Source organism: Protomyctophum bolini (genome assembly GCF_963924005.1).
Source record: "Protomyctophum bolini genome assembly, chromosome: 7".
NCBI classification, from domain to species: domain Eukaryota; kingdom Metazoa; phylum Chordata; class Actinopteri; order Myctophiformes; family Myctophidae; genus Protomyctophum; species Protomyctophum bolini.
The window spans coordinates 18884718-18906902 of record NC_137868.1 but is presented as its reverse complement, the minus strand read 5'-3'; the positions used below and the strand labels follow the sequence as shown (position 1 = coordinate 18906902).

The 22185-nt window shown below is 40.7% G+C and overlaps 1 protein-coding gene across 2 annotated transcripts in view; it reads right to left on the bottom strand.

Moving 5' to 3' along the window:
- lars2 (leucyl-tRNA synthetase 2, mitochondrial) overlaps positions 1-17999 on the bottom strand; it is a 65899-nt gene extending 47900 nt beyond the window's left edge. For both annotated transcript variants that reach the window (XM_080767136.1, XM_080767135.1), the window contains exons 1-4: positions 17853-17999; positions 11921-12147; positions 9083-9214; positions 1602-1693 (exon numbers count right to left, since the gene is read on the bottom strand). In XM_080767136.1, the coding sequence (XP_080623262.1) occupies positions 1602-1693; positions 9083-9214; positions 11921-12133 (437 nt within the window). In that variant the 5' untranslated portion in view covers positions 12134-12147; positions 17853-17999. The remainder of the gene's footprint in view (positions 1-1601; positions 1694-9082; positions 9215-11920; positions 12148-17852) is intronic.
- Positions 18000-22185: the final 4186 nt, after the last annotated feature.

Below are 22185 nucleotides of genomic sequence, written 5' to 3'. Positions count from 1 at the left end.
TGAAGTGCCCTTTCTTTCTTTTGTATGAACACAAGGCTGCTGTACTTTATACAGTACCTCATACTTTAAATGCTTAATAATAATAATAATAATACCATAATAATAATGTATTTTTATCATTTACAAGACATCATATTAGGCTACTCAAGTCAAGTACATCAGTGCAGTGTAACAGTGACCAAATAGATTTGGGATTTATTTGACACATTATTATTATGATGATTATTATTATGCATTTCAATTAGGTATAAAGTACAACAGCCTTGTGTTCATACAACAGAAAGCTTGGGTATTGTGTAAGACTGACATTATGTATCTTTCAGGACCTTTCACTGCTTCCTCTCAGCCAGCTCTGGTCTCACACACCGCGGTGCGGTGTGGTGTATTTGACATTTCCGTTTCTCTCCAAAGTTGAATGTTGCCACCACTGTTGAAGCAGCCATAAACTACACAGGTTCATCATTGTTCTGGGCATCTTTATAAAGTTAGTGTTAGTAAAAAGCAGGTAAAAGAGTAATGTTTGAGCAGACTAACTTTTCCATTCACTGTAGTAGAAGAGGTGCGGTGTTACACCGCAGCTATGTCGGCTCCGCCTACAGGAAATACGTTGCCTGCGACCATGGGACCCGTTTCTGAATCGGTCTGTACACAAAGTTTATGGAGGTAGGAGGTTTCTGCCCAACAGCAGGGACGACAAACAAAGTACACTTCAAAATGCTTAGTGTTAAAGCCACTGTAAGATTATATTTTTATTGTTGTTAAATAAAGGGATACAAATCTGTATATTCCCATGCTAATCACCGATATAGTGTTTGCACAGTAACAGGGTTCTCCTAGTCTCTCTAGCTCTTTAATAAACAGAAAACTCATACCAAACAGGAGAGAGAACTCATACAGGACACAGGATAATAAGTGAAATTGAATTGATGAAGAAGCAAATAAATCAGCCCAAATCAATTTTCCAATTTTAACATATCAAATTTAAGCTAAAGAATGGTGATCCACGTGAAAATGTGTTTTTAGTTGACTATGGAGGTGGAGAGACTGTGAGAAACCGGTTACTGAACAATATAGCAATGATTACTATCTTTTTTTTACCAAAACATATAACCTAGAGCAGTGGTTCCAGAAGTGGGTTCCGGGGACCCCCAGGGGTCCTTGAGGGAGTTCCAGAGGGTCCCCAGCTAAATGATAGTTTGGAAGCAAATGGACTCTAATTGTCTATTTGGTTCCATTTGTACACAGATTTAAATTAACATTGATTTTACAATATAAATTAGGGTCCCATAGAAATGCCATTAAATGGGGGTATGTAGACTGACTAATGCATGTCACACTGGGGGTCCTTGAACAGGTTGAGAATCACTGCAAGAGCCGTAAAAATCTTCTCTTATGGGGGTCCCTGGAATATCATTTCGAATGGGGGTCCGCGGGCTAATTAGTATCAATTTGGGGGTCCGAGACATGAAAAAGTTTGGGAACCAAAACCACTGTACACTGTGTACAAATTAAACCAAATGGGCCAATGAGTTACAAATGGATACACTGCCTGACACGAGGCTTTTACTGTGCAGGATGTGAATGACAGGACTTTCATGTACCTCTTCGTCCACTCCTCGGGATCCAGGCCTCTCTCGATAGCGGCGTTCTCCGCCGGGAGGCCGAAGGCATCCCATCCCATTGGGTTTAACACCTACGGATAAGAGCATGAGGATCGAGTGATTGACTGAAACCTGTGTATTCTCGAAAAGAGCATTGATGTTTGCCCTAATTTGAAATGCTGTCGAGATCACTCACACAGTACACACACAGAAATCTAACAGTTACATAATACATGTATATAGTGGGATAGGGATAACAGTTTAATGGGTTAAATTGTTCGTAGGATATTGGGAAATTCTTTCTATTGTGAGTTGTAGATTGTTCCATGAAACTGGAGCATCAAAACAACATTACGGTAGGTCTTTTGATCCGTGTTTTTCAACCTTCCACACAGGGTTTGAGAGAGAGAGAGAGAGGGAGAGCGAGAGAATGAAACAAGAGAGGTTGAGAGCAGAGGAGTGTTAGGCAATGAAGTGGAGATGAGAAGCAAGGGGAGATGGAGAGAAAGAGAGGGGGGTGTAACAGAAAGAGAGAGAGAGGGGTGCGAGAGAGAAAGAGAAATAGAGACAGAGAAAGAGAAAGAGAGACAGAAAGAGACATGATAGATAGAGAGAGATATAGGGAGGGAGAGAGAAAGAGACAGGCAAACACCGAAAGAGAGAGAGAGAGAGAGAGAGAGAGAGAGAGAAACTGTATTGACTAACGACTCTGATGCCTAGCATGAATCGGTATCCTTGGTAACTGCCCGGGTTTAATTTGTAAAACTGAGTGCTATATGGCATTAAGCCTGTGGTTCTCAAAGTGAGGGTCCTTGAAGGGGTGCCAGGGGGTCTTGGCTATTCAAAAACAGCTGATCTACAAGCTTACAAGAGCTCTCATATGTGAAAACATTGTGAACATTTTTGAGTAATCTTGCAAAATGTTAACAACACAAATCTTCTTTTCAGATGGGGATGTGGGGCCAAATACAAGCATACCAATTTGGGGGGTCCTTGACATGAAAATGTTTGAGAGCCAGTGCATTGCCGCTGTTGTTATTGATACCTCCCTGTGTGTTGCCACTGCTCTTGCATCCCATTGACTTAGCACTGTGCCAAACGAGCTAGAAATGAGCACAGTGCCACGCATGGTACAGTACAGTACAGTACAGTACAGTACATGCGCAGAGAATGTTCAGTAAGGAGACAGAGTGCAGTTGCTGCTGGCCGACCATTAGTTGGTCTCAACTCCATGCTCGTACTCTTCATAATAGAGTGCCAAAGTCTGACGTAATTTCAAATCCTAGCCGGTTTGCCTTTTTATTCCCCATTCTGAATTCTCATTATAGACCTTTTTCACATCGCACTACATAAGAACGCACTAATATTACTGCCGTCAACTTAGTAACATTTTCACCAGAAACGCATGTAAACAATACAGAGTCATCTCCCGGACAATATCGCAAAGACAGTTTGTTTATTTTTGGACCACATTGCTTATATGAGACAATTTTTATATATATGTTATTCTCCAAAGAGAAGTTACATCCGCGAAACCAGGGTAAGAGGCAGCAGACAGCAGGCACACAGCCCACTGGTCCATCCAGGCGAGGAGAGGAGAGGGAGAGCAAAGACTCCCTCCCTGAAAAATGCTAAACATCAGATCCACTGCACGCTGCGGCTCATTAAAAGTGACACGGTGCTGCCTTGCTTATTAAGTGTAAACACTCTCGTCTAATGGGGAGAAAGAGAAGTCATGACATGATGTTGTTTCCAAGGGGACCCTCTGAGACGGACAGGCGATGACACTTCAACCATTATCAACCTCATCTTTCATATTGGTCGTTGTTGGCCAAAACCACCATAATCGTCGTTGTTGGCTAAAACCAGGCCGCTCATATTTGAGCGGCCTGGCTTTGTGTGTCCCCGTGACATCTATGGACACATTTGTAGGTCAAGTCAAAGGCAAAATACATTTACTATGACGCAGTGGGTGCCACATGACAGTCATGTGGCAGCCAAGTCTATGGACTTTTTACAGATTTTAGAGCAGTGCCTAACCGCTCCAACACACACACACACACACACACACACACACACACACACACACACACACACACACACACACACACACACACACACACACACACACACACACACACACACACACACACACACACACACACACACACACACACACACACACACACACACACACACACACACACACACACACACACACACACACACACACTAAATGTTTTAAGCCACTGTGGGCCTAAAAAGCGATTATTTTACATGGCTGTGTTGTTGAACACATACACAGATTAACATTGGCAAAGTTAAATCCAAAAGAAAAGAAAAAAACTGAATGGCTGGAATATGGAAATTAAGGTTGAGAACCCCTGGTTTAAACAACATATAATAAGCCCAAAAAAACACAAACACCAATATTTACAAGCGACTATACAGGAAAAATAAGCCCAATGTCGCTTAGAATTATCTAGTGCCACAGCAAAAAAAAAGATTACCGGTAAATAAAAATTCAACATAAAAAAAAAATAATTTGAAAAAATTAAAATAAATGAATAAAGGTAGGTTTTGCGCAAGAATGCCTTATCATAAAAGTACAAAGTGTACAGTAGATTGGACAGTTGCATGGATGCAATGTAGTGCGTTGTATTTGCTATATTTGCGCATGGAGAGATTTGTGCAAAGAATGGTTTGGTAGAAAAAGATGAACGGATAAACGGTTCCCCCGCTTTTCAATTAGTGTAGAAGGAAATAAGTAGACCTGGCAACACTGACGAGGAGTCCCTCTCGAACAGATGCTGAGCGGATGTTATTATCCTCCCGTGCAGGAGGGAGGGAGCCTCCAATCACGTGTGACGGTGGCTGTCGCCACACCAAGCGCCAGACATCACCTGGGAGTCTCTGTGTCGCTACGGTGGGAGATACACTCCACTTGATCACATAACTACAGTGGTAGAATAAGTATTTTACTTTAAAGCAGTGGCTCTCAAACTTTTTCATGCCATTTGGCCACGGACTCCCATCTGAAAAGGTTTTGTGCCCCCCCCCCCCCCCCCAATACCAAAGAGATTTGTGTTAGAAAGTGAACACTTTCAAGATTTTTTAAAACATGTTCAGAAATCTCAGCGCTGTGAGCTTGTACAGGTATATCTACAATTTCTTAATAGCCAACGTATAAAATATGGATAAAGGGGTTAAAATGATTGTGACGCTGTATTTCTTTATCTAAACACAGACGGTATGAAATGTATAATATCATAAAGGATTCAGAGTCATATACCTGACAGAATGGCCTGGCTGATTTGTTTCTTCTTACAGTTTTATGACACGTTGTGAGATGGGGATTTTCAGTCGAAAAAAACACTTCTCGTGACCCCAGGGGTAGTGGGAGTGACGTCAGGACTTTGGTACTGTATTGTACCTTGCTGAGTAGATGAATGTTTGAATCGAGCACACAGCTGTGCAAAGCATCAGCCTTTAAACAGAATCGCAGCGTGTGCATTATGGAGCATGTGTCCACCTGCGGACGCAAGCACGTGAGCTCTGCAGAACCCCTCATGGGTCCCTTTGCTTTCGCTGTGCGCACAAATAAAACACAGATACGCACATTAAGCACCTGCCGGCACACACTAGCCAGTGGTGGCACGTATTCAACTGATGATTCATACTCCGTCGAATTAAGACGCCAAGGTAGCTGATCTATAAAAAAATAAGCTTGCAACTGTCGTATTTTGTGTTCCGAGGTTGTAGGTCTGCCCATTTTCAGCATTACAGTTTTCTGCTTTTTAAGCGTATAGTCATTTCAGGCAAACACTGGGAGACAAAAAAAAATAACGATTTGTTTTTGTTTGTCTAGGCAGGACACCAACCACCGTCGAGTTCTCATCATTGCTCCAATCTGGCGCACCTCCTCTATTCCACGGTGCGTGCCTCTCACTCCGTCTCTAACCATCCATCAATCCATCTCTCCACTTCCTGTGAGGTACTGTAGAAACATGCCGATTACAGAGCAACGACGGGAGCACTAGCCTGAAACAGACTGCACTACACTGCACTACAAACAGTGATAAACACTTTCACGGCCTATTAGGCTACAGTCAGTGTTCAGGAGAGGAGAGTGGAGGAGAGGAGCCATTGGGCCATTACTTGTCATGTAAGGCTGTGGTTTTCAAGTTGATAACCAAATGGACCTTTGGTAGATCTTTAACTCTTGTTTACTCTTAAGTAAACAAATTACTTCTAGTCTAGTGGTCTACACAATTGGAGAACGTGAAGAAAGTGAGATGGGAAAGTCTTGGGTCTGAGAGGCTAAATCTCATCAAATGGTGGTCCGTGGCTCAAATGCCCAATAAATAATGGACCTTGATAAGAAAAAGGTTGAAAACCACTGATTTATAGGTATGCGGGTGATTAACACGATTCCCTTTTATCTGGGGTAACAGCTTTTATACATGTACATACACGGTAAAGGTTGGTTACCAAGGGCAACCATGTATGATTCATTCGTTCATCACCCAACCGTAGCCTTATTCAGTCACAAACGAGGTGAAAACAAGCATTTGATCAAATATGGCATGCGTGGCATCCAATCCATGACTGGCACGGCAAGATGCTTCTATAAGCCAGGTTGCTTACAGCGACAGCAGCCGCCCTGCAATGATTGGTCAGCTGTCATAGCGGTCCTCCGGTTTATCAATTATCACGCTGTCTCTCTCTCAGTGCTTTTTTTATCACTCCCCTCAGCCTGGTCAAATTTAATCTGGCTATGTGGTAAACAGAAAAATACTATCTTTCAGCTTTATGTCATTTTTTACTGGACGCTTTTATCAGGCTAAGCACCAGTTAGCTGAGAGATGAATCTCTCTCTTTATATATATATATATATATATATATATATATATATATATACACACACACACTTGTGTATGTGTGTGTGTGTGTGTGTGTGTGTGTGTGTGTGTGTGTGTGTGTGTGTGTGTGTGTGTTTGATAAACTCTTTCATGCAATTAAATAAGATAAGAGGGTTTCAAGCTACAGTAGCTCACCATTTTTCGCCGAGGGAGAGATTGAGATATTTGAGAATCAGTATTGCAGTGCAGCTTCTTAGCTTCTGCATGTTTACCAGCACTATCAGTTTTGCATACTATTTTTACAAATTACCTTTGCTAATAAACATTCCTATCACCCGGCACGGCGGCCAGATTATAGGGGACTAGGGGCCCGCAAACACAGCTTGCGTTTAGGGGTGTCACGACTCACGATTAAATTTCACTTGATGATTAATTGTCACACAAATGTTTTGGCCGTTGAACATGTGAACATAATAACAATTACATTTCTGTTTGGCTTTTATGCTTCGTAACCAAAAAGGTGCATGGGGGCAGATATGACACATATGACACATAACGTAGATAAGATAATTTAATAACTTGGTGGAATGGTGGAAACGGCCAAACTACAAGCTCAAAACACATCACATCATGACGCATTTTGAGCTTGTAGATTTGCCGTTTCCACTATTCTTGAAAATCCAACATGGAAAATGATGACGAGTATGCTAAAACAATTGCTATTATCTCAAATAATCGCGATTAGAAGATTACTGTATATAATAATTGTGGCAGGCCTACTTGCGTCTAGCTGCCAAAGGCTATTGGCAACCGGACAGGACAGTTCAATCACTTAGTTTGACGCTTTCTAATGGCTTGGCAGTGATGGGGTGCCTGGTGGCTCTGCCAGCTCATGCATGGGACCACATTGCTCCTTGTGAGCCGCAAGACCCCGAGTTCAATCAAATCCAACTCCCATAGTAGGGTCTTGCATGTCTCTCTCTCCACTCTGACCTAGCAAGTCTAGCAAGGTCCAAATCTGATCACCATATTTCCCCCTCATGAATGGCCATGATCGATCTTGTATTTTATCTAAATTCCGGTGTTGTATTTATTTAGTCATTAAAATAGAGCTTTTACGTTCAGGGTATTCATGGAAATGTCATGTCACACAAATATGGCAGACTGACAGTAACAGTAGGCTACGTGTAGTCCGCCTGACAGCAACTGAGTACTTTGGGCAGCCCGTGTGCATGCACATTTCTGTTAGCAAACCACAGCATGCAAGCCACCTTTGTGTTCAATGATCCCCCCATACATAGTTCTCACCTATCGGCCAGAGATGCGCTGCCCCCCCTCTCCATTAGCAATGCTAATTTGCCCAGTCAATTGTGTGTGCGTGTGTGTGTGTGTGTGTGTGTGTGTGTGTGTGTGTGTGTGTGTGTGTGTGTGTTGCTCTCAGATCTCAGACATGCTTTTATTTGTTATTGGTAATAGGAGAAGTAGCCTACAACACTATTGCCCTGGGTAAATACAGAATAGATATTATATTTAAAATAATCACTATATTATCCACAAATGGCTCAATAAAGGAGAGGATGTTATACTATTCATTATACATGTCTTAACCCATTTTGCGCGGGAACCCCTTTTGGTGTTAGCATCATGTTATGCTTTAGCTATTGAAAAATAGCAGATCTACAAGCTCATAGATTATAGGTCTGCTATTTTTTTTTAAATCGAAGAACGACTGACATAGAAACATAGCTTTTTCAGAAAACTGTCAGGTTGTAGAAGACATTTTTAGAATCTGATCTCAGGTCAAAATAGGTTAAATTGACATTGAGCTTTTTTGTTAAATAAACATTTGACCTCTTATTTAAGTTATTTTATACCATTTTGGAACCGAGAAAGGGAACCGTTAAGAACCGGAATCTATAAGCAGAACCGGATTCACAAAAATCCAAACGATACCCATCCCTAATACTCACTACTCAGTGTTCATTTCATCGACTAAAACTGTGACAAAAAATGTTAGGGAGGGATAACTAGATAAGAGATCCAGTAGAACTATAGTAAGACAAGTCATTTTATTCTTGGTTGGAGGGATAACTAGATAAGAGATCCAGTAGAACTGACAAGTCATTTTATTCTTGGTTGGAGGGATAACTAGATAAGAGATCCAGTAGAACTATAGTAAGACAAGTCATTTTATTCTTGGTTGGAGGGATAACTAGATAAGAGATCCAGTAGAACTATAGTAAGACAAGTCATTTTATTCTTGGTTGGAGGGATAACTAGATAAGAGATCCAGTAGAACTGACAAGTCATTTTATTCTTGGTTGGAGGGATAACTAGATAAGAGATCCAGTAGAACTATAGTAAGACAAGTCATTTTATTCTTGGTTGGAGGGATAACTAGATAAGAGATCCAGTAGAACTATAGTAAGACAAGTCATTTTATTCTTGGTTGCACACAGGTGTCACGCTCCACTACCGCACATTGTTGTGAGCTTGACCTATTTTTGGCATGCAGCCAAGTACAAATCAGGCATTACGACATTAATGGCCCGCCAAGATAAATGTTAATCGACTAATTGATCTTCTGATATTTAGTCAAAAAAATAACATATTTGTTACCTGATGTCCTCTCATCCTTTGGAAGTGTCCAATGGTGTCACTGATTGTGTAGACACGCACATGTCCCATGTGCAGACGACCTGACGGGTACGGAAACATGGAGAGGACATAAAACTTCTTCCTTCCAGAGCCCTGGGGGAAAAGCAGAGGTGTTGTCAGTGGGGAATGTTGAATGGAAGGAGTAGGACAAAGCCTCTCTACTACATCCTCCTGGTGGGGTCTCCTCAAAAGGAAGGAAGGAAGACAAGCCACCGTATTAATTTGTCTGCCGCTAGCTGTTAGCATAAATAATAATAATGGATTTTATTTATATAACGAACTTTACATTCGTGAGAATCTCAAAGTGCTACAGCAAATTAATAAAAACAGAAGAAACAACACACCAATAAAAACATCTAATAGAATGGGAACAGTTTTTAAAACGGGGCTATAAAGTATTTTACGTCACTTCTTAAAAACACTTTATTCTTTGGCTTTTAAATCTCACCTAATGTTTGTGTTTTGTATAATTGCACTTTTGTTATTGTGGCATTAATTGTTGATGTTTTTGTCTCACCCTGTACAGCACTTTGGTCAATTTTGATTGTTTTAAATGTGCTCTATAAATAAAGCCCAATTTTTTTCCAATAGTGCAGGTATTTTTCTTTTTATACCATGTATTGGTACGTAGCTTGACAAAAGCACATCATTTAAGAAAGATATTTCAGGCGACAAACTGTTCACACAACACACAATTTCAAAGGTGTGATGTTCACAACTGTCCCCTCCTAGGAGGGCATGGGGCAATATATTTCAAATCAATATAAAAAAATTATATTATAAAAAATCAATTAGAATGAGAATTATTTTTGTGTCGATTAATTTATATATAAGAGGGGGAAATCTAGATTATTCAGTTAACCTACATGAACAAGATTAAGTCGGTTATTGGTTCTAAATTTCGGTTCAGATATATTTTTGGTAAATTGCCCCAGCCTTAGGGCCGATCCATACTCCTATTTTACCGCTGTTTCGGCGCTGTAGTGCCGAAATCATTTCGGCTCATCAGAAATTTTCAGTAGCACCGAAGAGGACGGTACCCGCCCCCCTGAACCTCAAATGACGTCATATTGTAGGCTGTACAGAGCCGAACAGACTTTTATCCGACTCTAAAATAGGAGTATGAATAGGCCCTTACTGTCACCACAGTCATGCCCCACCAGCAGAAGACACATGATCTGCAGTCATATATGATTATAAAAATCTTTCAATGAATTAATTAGTTAATTAAGAGCACGGATATCATGAATGTCCCCGATTAAAGCAGCATCTTGAGGTAATTGCATATAGGGATGACAGACACGCGTCAGATAATTAGCCTGTACAAGCCAGTGTGCACTGTTGATATCGGCAAGAAACCGTGTATCTCAACTGTTTTTTCGTAAATTTGGGTTGTAATCTGCTTATTTATTTGTGTCATCACATCCAATTTTACTTGTTTAATCTGTATCATGAATCATGACTGAGTTTTCTGTCCTGATTGGATACAATTGGTATCCCGCCCTGAAACTGCATTTTCTGTTTAATAAAGAGCTGGAGAGACATGGAGACTCCTGTTGCTGAGAAAAAGTCGCTATAGCAAATTGATTACATCAGAATATAGAGATATTTAAAACTTATTTTAACCAAAGAAAATCACTTACTCTACCTTTAAGTTGGTTAAGTCTTTGAGTTTTATTCATACATATTGTACCTAGTATTAACAGGAACTTACTATTGTAAAATGGATCCATTGGAACACGGGTACCTGAAAAGTAGCAGTTTTGGACATACAAGGTTTCCCACTCGACAGCAACGACTCTAGGTCTACTGTGAGCTACAAGGCCCAGTCTTGGTAACGACGTCTGCACAGATAATTGGAAAGGATGCTTAATGGACCAAATTAAATTTAGAAGGAAAATAAGGCTATGGGTGCACCCAATAAATATTCATTCTGTCAAACCAGACACCTTCAATAAAGGCAGTAGTCTCTCTACAGTAAATTATTTTCTTCACCAATACCAAATGCATAAGGCAATATGGGTTGTCTTTTTTTTGTTGCAAAACCCACACAATGATAAGCCACTCTGTCAGACAGTCCACAGTTTTCAATAGCAAACCGAGAGCTAGTAGTCGCAGCTTATCACAAATGACAGCATGTGTTTGTACTCTTAGAAGGAAAAATGATTAAAAGGGAGTGTATTCACCAAAAGACCTCAGACTGATTCTACAAATGCCTTCTAAATCAATAGTTCTAAAACATTTTCATGGCAAAGACCCCCAAAATGATATGCATTTGGTCGCGGACCCCCACATTCCAGGGGGGTCCCATGTATGTGTTGGCTATTCAAAATCCCTATTTAAAAAAATATATATATATATATATATATATATCCCCTCAATGTGGTGGTCCTTGAGAACCACTGGTGTAATGCAGTGGTTCCCAATCCTTTTTGCTCAAATGTTATGTCTCCCTGAAAGCAAAACTAGTGAAAATAGCCTATCTACAAGCTGACGTGACACATCTTGTAGATCAGCTATTTTCACTACTTCATGAAACAAATTGTATTGTTTTAAATGAATGAAAATGTCTTTATTTGTTTTGAAAATCTTTTGAAATGATTTTCTTCCTCTTTTCATGTACTAAATGAAATTTAAAAATCTATATTTTCTCGTGACTCAAAATGGGCCCACGATTAATTTGTAAATGTTTTTTTTTTCTTTCATTCTATAAATCTGTGACGTGACAATAAAGCTGATTCTGACCCAAACATGGGTCCCGACTGGCCCACTGTTTGAGAAATGTTAATGGTCGGTCACCTCCTCCTTCGCCTCCCTGCTCCACTGCTGCATGATGCGCGGGTGCCACCACTGTTCCACCTTGCGCCGGGTCTCTGCTCGGTAGTCCTTCTCCCAGAGGCCCGTCTCACTAAACAGGGTGCGCAGGGTGCAGCAGCCGGGGTGGGGGTGGTACCGGAGGAGGAGAGGAGGACCCAAACGGGCCAGCCGGCCGCACAGTGTTGATGCCGGCATGGTTCCGTCGTTACCTAGGTAACACGAGGGATTGAGAGCACAGTCAGTGACATAGTAAGAAAAGTAGGTCAGTGAATGTGCGTGCGCGTGTGTGCGCCCGTGCATGTGTGTGCCCGTGAGTGTGTGCGCCCGTGCGTGGTTGCGTGTGTGAGAGAGTGAGAGCGAGAGTCTCAACTCTCAAGGCTGGTAGAAAAGGTGTAGGTCGTTATGATGGCTTACTTTGACAAACGTATCGATTTAATCCATTCTTAAAAAGATTTACCGGTATATAATTCTAGTAATAAGTGATTTTCCAAAATGCTGAACATTTATCCGTCTCTCTTAGCACATTTCAACGAGGCAATTTTATGTGCTTTACACATCGAGCAAAGGAAACAAATTATGCACGAAAACAAATAAGTAAAAAACACACACACACAGTTACAGTGCAGAAGAAATTAAAGTAATTGATTTAAAGGCAGCGGCAAACAGAATGGTCTTTAGTTGTGTTTTTTAAAAGAAATAAGAGTGGGAGCAGACCTGCAGTTTTCTGGACTTTGTTCCAGATACAGTATGTGGTGCATAAATGCTCCTTCCCCACGTTAAGTTTTAACCCATTCTGACCGGGCACCCATTTTGGTGTTAGCATCATGTTATGCTTTAGCTATTGAAAAATAGCAGATCTACAAGCTCATAGCTTGTAGGTCTGCTATTTTTGAAAAATCGAAGAACGACTGACATTTTTTTTAATCTGATCTCAGGTCAGAATGGGTTCATCAGACCAGTGTGTTGTCCAGTGGAAACCTCGTATGAATCTGATCTCAGGTCAGAATGGTTAAGGACAGAAAGCAGACCTTTCAGATGACTCGAGAGATCCGGAAGGTTCATGAAAAATAAAATACGGGTGTCGCAATGCGAGTAGATTTCTGCAGAACTTCCTTTCAGCTCATTAGAGGCTCAGCGGAACCGCTAGTCACAATTATTACATAATGACCCAATGGCTCATTTTTTTTATAATAATAATTATTATTTTTCATAATTGTTTCCATGTTGAAAAATGTTTGATGTATATTTTCAAAAATATAAAAGAAATTGTGGAAATAGCTTCACTACCATAATGTTACAACGTGTCATGAAGACACTTAACAAATAATATTACAAATGTGATATAATGCATTATAGACCAGACCTTTTAAGTAAAGTGTTACCGGAGCTGCAACGTGCGTCAACATAAGGAACTGTAAAATGTAACGACTTGAAAATCTTTAGAGAGGAATCAAATGGGTTTTGGACTACTAATACAGGCTTTTATGGAAGCCAATTTCCACCAAAAAAAAAGTCCTGCAAGTCATTATAATGAGAAATGTGCATTACAAAGAATAATAATGACTTAGTATCTCAAAAGAAGGAGAAACTCGATGAACTCATTATGTTGATACAGATCTCTGCAGGAAATGGACTTCCATAGGAGGCTTGACTTCAATTTGCTGTTTCTGTACTTAGGCTGAAGCAGAGTAATCTAGTAAGAGAGTGAGTGGTGACACGCTTTGATCTCGCCGCAAAGCGGGTGCCTATGGGCGATAGTTCCAAACATTGCTCCTATGGCTGGAACTATTCCATTGAGATAGAATGAGCACTTCCGCATTCCATTGTTAAATGAGATTCAACGGGAGTGTCATTACTCCCTTACTAGATTACTCTGGGCTGAAGGTCATAATGTGAGTAAGGGTGCAACGCTTCAATCAAATTAACCAACATTGATTATAATGAATAATCGATTATAATAAAATAATAGATACTGGGCGTGGGGGGTGGACTCGGTGGAGGTCGGGTGGAAACCTCATTATCCCCCAAACTGTTGCGTTTCAGGATTCAAATTCAAAAGTAGCAAAAGCTATTAGCTATTTTTGATGCTTTTGTGTGGCATTAATTTACAAAAAGAAATAAACACAAAAAGTTAGAATATGGAGATAGCAGATTATAGGAGACAATAATCACATCTGTGTGAAGTGAGTGGTGCAACTCCGTGTGACACTTGGTTGTGAAAACCAACACTATTTTACACAGCCAGCCAGCCAGGGACCCAGGGACACACATAGCTGTCTATAAGAGTGGTTGCACCACTCAAAAATAGCAATAACAAAAGCAGATCCACAAACTCACAAGAAGCAAGCTTAAGTATTAGTGTAGAATATAAAAACAGACAAATCAATGTAGTCAATTATAAAGAAATCTATTTGAATTTATTTTTTTATTACTATAAAAAAAACCACGCTTCTCGATTATTCAAAAAAAGACATTGATAGAATAATTGTCAAAAGAAGATAATAATAGATAGTTGCAGCAACCCTACAGTATGTGCAGCGCCACGGTGGCGCTAAGGAAATTGGCGCCGAGTATGTGCGTCAAATCAAGAGCCGGTAAAACCAGCAAATTTAAATCTGACTTTTACCAACTCACACACACACAAACACAGCCACACACACACAGTTACCAAGGTAACCCCAGATTTATACCAACCTCTCCTTGATAACAAAGGAAAAAAGGGAAGAAAGAAAACCATCCATAAAGTATGAGTTTAGAACTGTGGTTCTCAACATGTACATGTACAACAAGCGGCCACAAGGAGACATTTTTAGGAGTCACTTCGCTGTCGGGAGGAAAATGTCCAGAACCGTTACTTTTCAGGAAATGGAGAAAGGAAACGGTGTTCAAATGGATCCAATGTAGTCGTTGTTCAGCCATACGATCTCGTTAATACTTTATTGGATTTTAATGATACGCACAGACAGTTTTAATAACTTTCACTTTTAAAAAACAAAGAATAAAATAGCAGATCTAACAGCTGATGTGACATGTTGTGAGCTTGTAGATCAGCTGTTTTTGCTCACTTTTGCTCTTAGCAGTGACACACGTCGCACTATGAGCTTCAAGCTTGTAGATCTGCTATTTTTGAATAGCCAACCAATGTGCTACATAGCTCAAATCTAAAATGACACGGATGCTTTCTGGGTTTAATGGGTTAACACGGTAGGCCAACAAGCTACTGTGTTGGAGGGGGGGTTTCCCCATCGTATCCAGCAACCCACCTACTGCAGGCTTAAACCCCTCAGGGCAACTAAAGCCCTTTTTCCTCACGCTAAAAGGCTGAAGGAGCCATGATAATGCACTCAAGGTTGTTTAGCTCTCCGACTGGTCACGGTGTGAGTGGGCCGCACAATGACATGTTTCTATGGTTACAAGTGGGTAGTAGAGATAAAAACCTATAAATGTCCACGGTCCCGGTATTACAAACAACAAACTGCCTTCATACACAGTACAGTTCATATTGTTTCTCAAACTTTTTTCATGTCAAGGAAATAAGGCCACGGACGGACCCCCTTCTGAAAATATTGTGACGGGGAGCGGCACCCATACCAGATTTATGTTGGAAAAATGTTTAAAAGAAAATATATCAAGATTGGGGTCCTTGACATGAAGATATTTGAGAACCACAAAATAAGAATGCAAGCATTCTACCACCATCCATATAGGTTACAGTACACATGTAGGCTATGTAATTAATGTAACTAGACCGGTGATGGCTGTAGAGCGCCGAGTCGGTAATGATGGAAGTTGGAGATCCATGCCCTACCTACACAGCTATGTAACCAGTTGTACCCGTGTCAGAGTACCCGTTCCACCCATCGGTCTGTCCCTTTTATGCCCATATATGGAGATTTCTGTATCTGTCTCTCTGGACAACCGTGTATCTGACCGACTCGACACCGGCCACTGCAGTGCACTGGTGGTGTGGAACGCATGTGTCACATTTGAAGTCGGTGGGGCGACCGGTTCTCGACTCGAGTTACGTGGATTACAGATATACGTACACACCTACGTACAGAGGCGTTGTGCACTACTTGGAACAATGCAAGTTGGACATGCATGCACCATCTAGTTATTATGTCTGTCTACAGTATATCCCTTTTATGCCCATATATGGAGTTCTTTGTCAGGCATGCCCAAATATGGAGTCTATGCAGATGTCAGAACAGGCCAGCTCCATATGGAGATATAGGGGTCATCAGGTCCAGAGCCTGGGCAGAGACTTTTGTGCTGGTTCTGGACAACCCACATCGGGCACTGCACTCCCTGTGGGGGTGTGGGACACGTGTCGAATTTGAAGTCGGTGGCGCGAATGGTTCCCGAGTTACGTGGATTAGAGACATACACACGTACGTACATGTACGTACACACAGAGACTTGGTGCATTTACAGATAGATATCACAGCCATTCTACCTAGGCCTAACCCTGAATACACGGAAATCACTATGTCGGAAAGACTTGTCCTTGTCCGTGGCAAATGTTTAGATTTCGATTTTACATAAAAATGTTCTCAATTTGATCATAAGACAATTACTAAATATCAGTTTACGGGTTTTCTTCAAAGTAAAATGTATGACAAACTGATTTACTATGGCACATTTATGAGTCCACTTGTAGGCCTACAGACTTTTTAGAGTTCTCAATCTCAAAGACCACCATGGAATTGGTACACTCTCCACCTAGACCTAGAATGTCTGTGATCATGTCATATAACTTCGTAAAGTATCATGTATCACAGGCATATATCCCTTCCACCCGTTCCTGGTTGAATTGAATTGTGGGCGGCTTATTGTGATAAATGCTCCGTTTGTACTCACCCATTAAATAATTCCAAAGATGTGGAGTGAAATATGGTCCATGTCCATGTGAAAGTTCTGGCTCAAAACGTGTATTTAGTCAATTATCTCCACTTTTTCCAAGAGATGCACACATACGTCTTTCTCTCCGGGAGAGGGCCCGGAATGATCGATGGACTGATTTTACCAATACTTCATGTTGTTTACCGCAGACGTCATCACCTGCCAATTGTGTGACACGGTGTGTCTTCCCGGTTCAATCGGTGATGACGTTTGTGGTGATCAGAGGAAGTTTTGATTAAGTCCAGCTGTTATTATTTTCCGGGCCCCTTTGCCCAGAGAGAAAGACGTCCGTGTGCCCGTTTTGACAGAGCTGTCAAAACGGTCAAACAAATACTTAACGGGTTCTGCGCCAAATGAAAATTCGCGGTTTCCGTTGTCTCCTATAGCAGATATATGCTTCTTTTGAAACATCTCACCCCCATCAAAAAAGCTCAGCACGGCCGTTTCCGATGGCATGTACGTCTGTATAACATTTACCCTGGGACTGATGGGACCCTATGTAAAGTGTAGTGTAAACAAATGTAAACAAACTTTATGTAGGGTTCCGAGAGGGGCTAACTCTCCACCTTACAGTGCACAGACCCCCTTCAAGTACCCCCGAATGTCCCTTCCTTGACCACTGTACTATACACTACACAGTATAGCTCTTTATGTGTTCCTGCTATTATGATTTGATTGTATTATCATCATTTGGTAATCAAAATATCCTGCTTTTCAACATCATTGAAAACGTCACAATAATAATAATAGTTTTCCGCACTTGCATGATAACGTGTTCTGTTGTTGTTCATGTCGACTGTCTGACCATCATTCAGAAAACAAGAATTCAAATGACAGTTTACACGTGCAGTGCATCAACGTGCACGAATGAGCGTGCGTGTACACGAACGTAAACATTTAAGAGGGGGTTGAAAATAATGGTCAGTTGGTCACCTTAACTTGAACTATTAGATACATACAGACTAGTCATATCATAACATAAGAGAGAGAGAGAGAGAGCTGTAGCACTTACACAATAAAGGATGACGTTTTGTTTCCAGAAGGACCCTTATTTAGCGATAATGTCTTCGATAAATTCATCAACAACAATCCACGCAACCAGCCATGAAATGCGTTGCAATGACTTGGCTTCACCGCTCATGACCGGCTCATGACTGCACCACGGGCGCCGCCATGTTGTTTAAAAAATGAAACCTTTATGAACACAAGTGTCCTTGTAAAAAAACAATGCGTTCAAACCACGCCCCCGTTTAGATAGAACTGTAGTTTGTGTGGTTTGAATTTACAAATGTCGAAAACGCAAAAAGTGTTGTTGTTTTTTTTTACTTCAATGTTGGATTTTTATAATAATAATAATCCTCATCCACAACAATATTTGTTCAGGGCTTTGGTTTGGTTTGGTTTGTGGATTAAATTATTCATCATAGTTTTTAATGTATGATTGAACCTGTATCATCGCATAATAATAATAACAACAACGGGACAACTATTAAAAAATATATTAAAAACAATTATATAAAATTATTGGATTAACTGTTGCAACTTGCACCCTTCCTTTAGACACACCCAATTAGTTAAACTTCACTATCATTGTAACCTGTGAAGTATAATTCCTATCTAACAACTTAAGAGAGAAGACTGACGACGGTGCACGCAGATGAAAGTTTCGAAGTCCATTTTATTGTAAAGAGTGTAGATTAAATAACAGAGATCACAGCCATGGAGCATGAAGCTCCATGCATGCACCCAACCACCAGCCTCACGGCTTGTGGGTAACTAACACATAGACAGACATTTCAGTAAGCTCTTTATACAGGCACATCAAAGACAACAGATGTCAAAGGAAAGGTAGTCTCAGGTTCCCCCACTGTCCCAAACGATTCCCTTATAAGGTAGTGGCAGGAACAACCATTTGTTTGTGGGTCACTAGTTAGTGGCCACTGGCTATTCTAAGAACGCCTCTGTGTCCTGACATGTTTGCTCAGCTGAGAGACAACTTAGAACAGTTATTTAAGCTATATTAATGTGAATTGTATTCCAATATACATCACCACTTTAACTGTATCTTGGCTATTCAAAAATAGCAGATGTAGACCTACAAGCTGCATTGTGGATCACTTCATGCCGCTATGAACTTCTGATCTTTGATCTCCACCAGGCCGAAGGCATGGGGAGATATTATGTTTTGCACCCTGTCTGTCCGTCCGTTTGTGTCTGTCTGTGATCAGCTAATCTCAGGCATCGTTGGCCTGTTCGAAACTGTGCACACGCACTCTCTGGATGCCAGAGCTGAACCTCTGACTCACATTATTTACATCGGCCTGTTATAGTGCCGCCAAGAGGAAGATCTTTGCAAACCCCATTTTTTATAGCCTACACACCTACAGACTTTGTATAGGCTATATCTCTAGCCATTAAACAAAACCGGTGGATCCCGAGGCGTTCCAAGGCCAGTGAGTCAATGTGATTCCTCCACCTGTGCATTGGTCTGCCCCGGGGTCTCCTCAGTGGGATATGCCTCGAGGACCTCTCTATAGGGAGATGCCTGAGAGGCATCCTAACCAGATGCCCGAACCACCTAAGCGGGCTCTTTTCCAGGCGAACAAGACTAAGAGGCATATTGAACCAATGGAAATATTAAAAAGTGCTTCGGCAAAAACTTCCTAACTCCAGTGGATCCTCAAATTATCTGCCAAACCATCTAACTCCACCCATTTAGCGTTTAGTCATATTTTTTAGTACTTGCTCAAGCAGAGCGTGTAAGTACTGTAATCGGCTGCGTATGTCGGTGGCGTCGCTTGGTCAATCAGGGACCAAGAACTCAAAATTGGTATAAGGTCAATATAAGGCGTATGCATCGGCTGGGTATGTGTGTATGTCCGCGTACTCCACCGGGCAATGAGGGACCACTGACCACTGCTGTATTTCAAACCAGACAGCAGCAGAGAGCTTTAGGACTCAGAACAGCAGTCGTACCAGCAGTGGTGGTGCGTTCTGCTTGCGCACAAGTTGGCCATACATGTCCTAAACCGGTGACCCATGAATACGGTTTTCGACAGAGGAACAGTTGTTGAAATAGTCTCGCACAGGGCCCTGAAGCTGCGGGACGTGGGGCTTAATGCCACTAAAGTTCCATTGTTAATCCGGGCCTGCCCACAACAAGCATTCCTGATCTGGTGGAGACCCATGTGCTCTGAGGAGCACTTTTTCTAGTTGAAAGTCTTCTTCAGGGGTTCCCTGGCACAAAATATTTTCAGATGGGGGTCCGCGACCAAATACTGTAGGGGTCCTTGTCATGAAAAGGTTGTCCCTGCATTACATAATGTCTTCTGGCATCCCTTTTGAAAACATACAATCACACACCTGACCTAGCTGCATGTCCTCCTGCCATGCATGTACAGTAGGTCAGCATGTGCTGTATTTTATTATTTATTTATCTAATAATCTACCGTATTCATTCAGCAGCACAGCTGAGGCATGCAATATTATTATGTTTTACTCTGTTTGTTACCGTAGCAACTCCCTTTTATCTTCATGATCTGGTTGGTCTCAGTTGAGCTCATTGTAGGATATTCATGAGTTTATGATATTTATCAGTGTTGGAAGAAGTTCTTCTAAATGTATCGAACACAGTGTGAGCAGTTGATGTTTTTTGTATAATTGTTTATAAATGTTTAACCCACAAAAAAAGGCTTTATACTTTTTGGCAGAGGTTCTCAAAGTGAGGTCTGGGGACCCCCAGGGATCCTTGGTATGGCGGGTACCAGTTAATACAGTATATGGCACCACAATAATTGTAACCATTTAAACCATATACAAAAGTGTAAAACAAATCAGCCTGCCAAAATGCTTTTTTGTCGACAAAATGACCAATGACCAAAATATGAAAATATGGCTGTTGTTACAGCCTAGAAACACTGCACAAACAATAATTGTAACAAACCACATGACACCATCAGGCAAGAGTTTACATTTTTATGTAAATCAGAAAATGAAAACCCAACATCATGATTCCACTTGTTGTACCCTTGCTGAATGTATTAAATTATTACATCAACATACAAATATACAAACAAGGCTGCCACCATTGTACGTATTATCACTTCTGCAGCGTGACTCTTTAATGTCGATTTCCACAGTCAAGTGATTATTTCATATTGTACTGAGAGACACTGCCTCCACTCACATCTGCATCTCACCCAGAGACATGCATAAAACATGAGGAGGATAGGGGGGAGGGTCGGAGCCTCCTGCAGCCCTCCAGAAACACATTGATTGATTGATTGAAATATTTATTAACAGTTTGCAGAATTACAGTACATTTCAAGCACAAACTCAATACAAACGTAAAGACTGTTAACTGTGAGTGGACGACCCAATTAAGCATTACACTTGTTTACAATTGGGTCCACCTTGTTCAATTCATCAAAACATTTAGAGACGTACAAATAGACACTTTTAGTCAAAGAACAGAACAGGAATTCATCATAAAGGAGGTAAAAGGGGAAAAGAAACATATACAGTGAGGGGAAAAAGGAGTGGGCAATCAATCCATCAAATATCAGAAATGGCAGATCTACAAGCTAACAACAATGCGTCATGTTGTGAGCTTGTGGCTTTGTGGCTTTGGTCTGATTTCACTATGTTTTTTAAATATCTTGAAAGCAAAGTTGTTTCTTTATACTTAATTTATTTGTCATATTATCTGCCCTGGGCAAGTTTGTATTTGATTTTAGAAGCAGAAAGGCAAAGAGAAATTATATTTTCATTCATGTTCTGATGTTAAATTCCAACAACCCAATTAAATTGTTAATTGCCATTTGTGTGTCAATTAATGGTCAAGTCAAAGTTCATGATCGTGACAGCCCTATGGTTAAAAGCAGCAGTAAGAGTGAAGCCTGGTTTATAGTCTACTAAAGTTGCACACTTCATGATGTTGCATGCCGAAAATAGGAGATGGATATACAAGCTGCAACATGTCACATTCACATGATGTGAATTTGTAGATTATTTGCTATTTACTAAGCACGACACTAAGTATTACTGCAGTGGTGGATGGAAAGTACATTTATGTACAGTGTAAGTAAGTACTGTACTTAAGTACAATTTGAGGTATTTATACTTTACTTGAGTATTTCCAATTTCCAATACTTTTACTTCTACTCCACTACATCTTGGATCCAAATATTGTATTTAACTTTATACTAGTTACTAGTTACTATTTCATATTTTGATTATTATTACCAAACATATTTATTTGCCACTTCAGCCCTGTATATTTCGGCCATTTGAAAATATCCGATCTTTTCAAAAGATTTTTTTATGCATTTGAAAACTTGAAATAT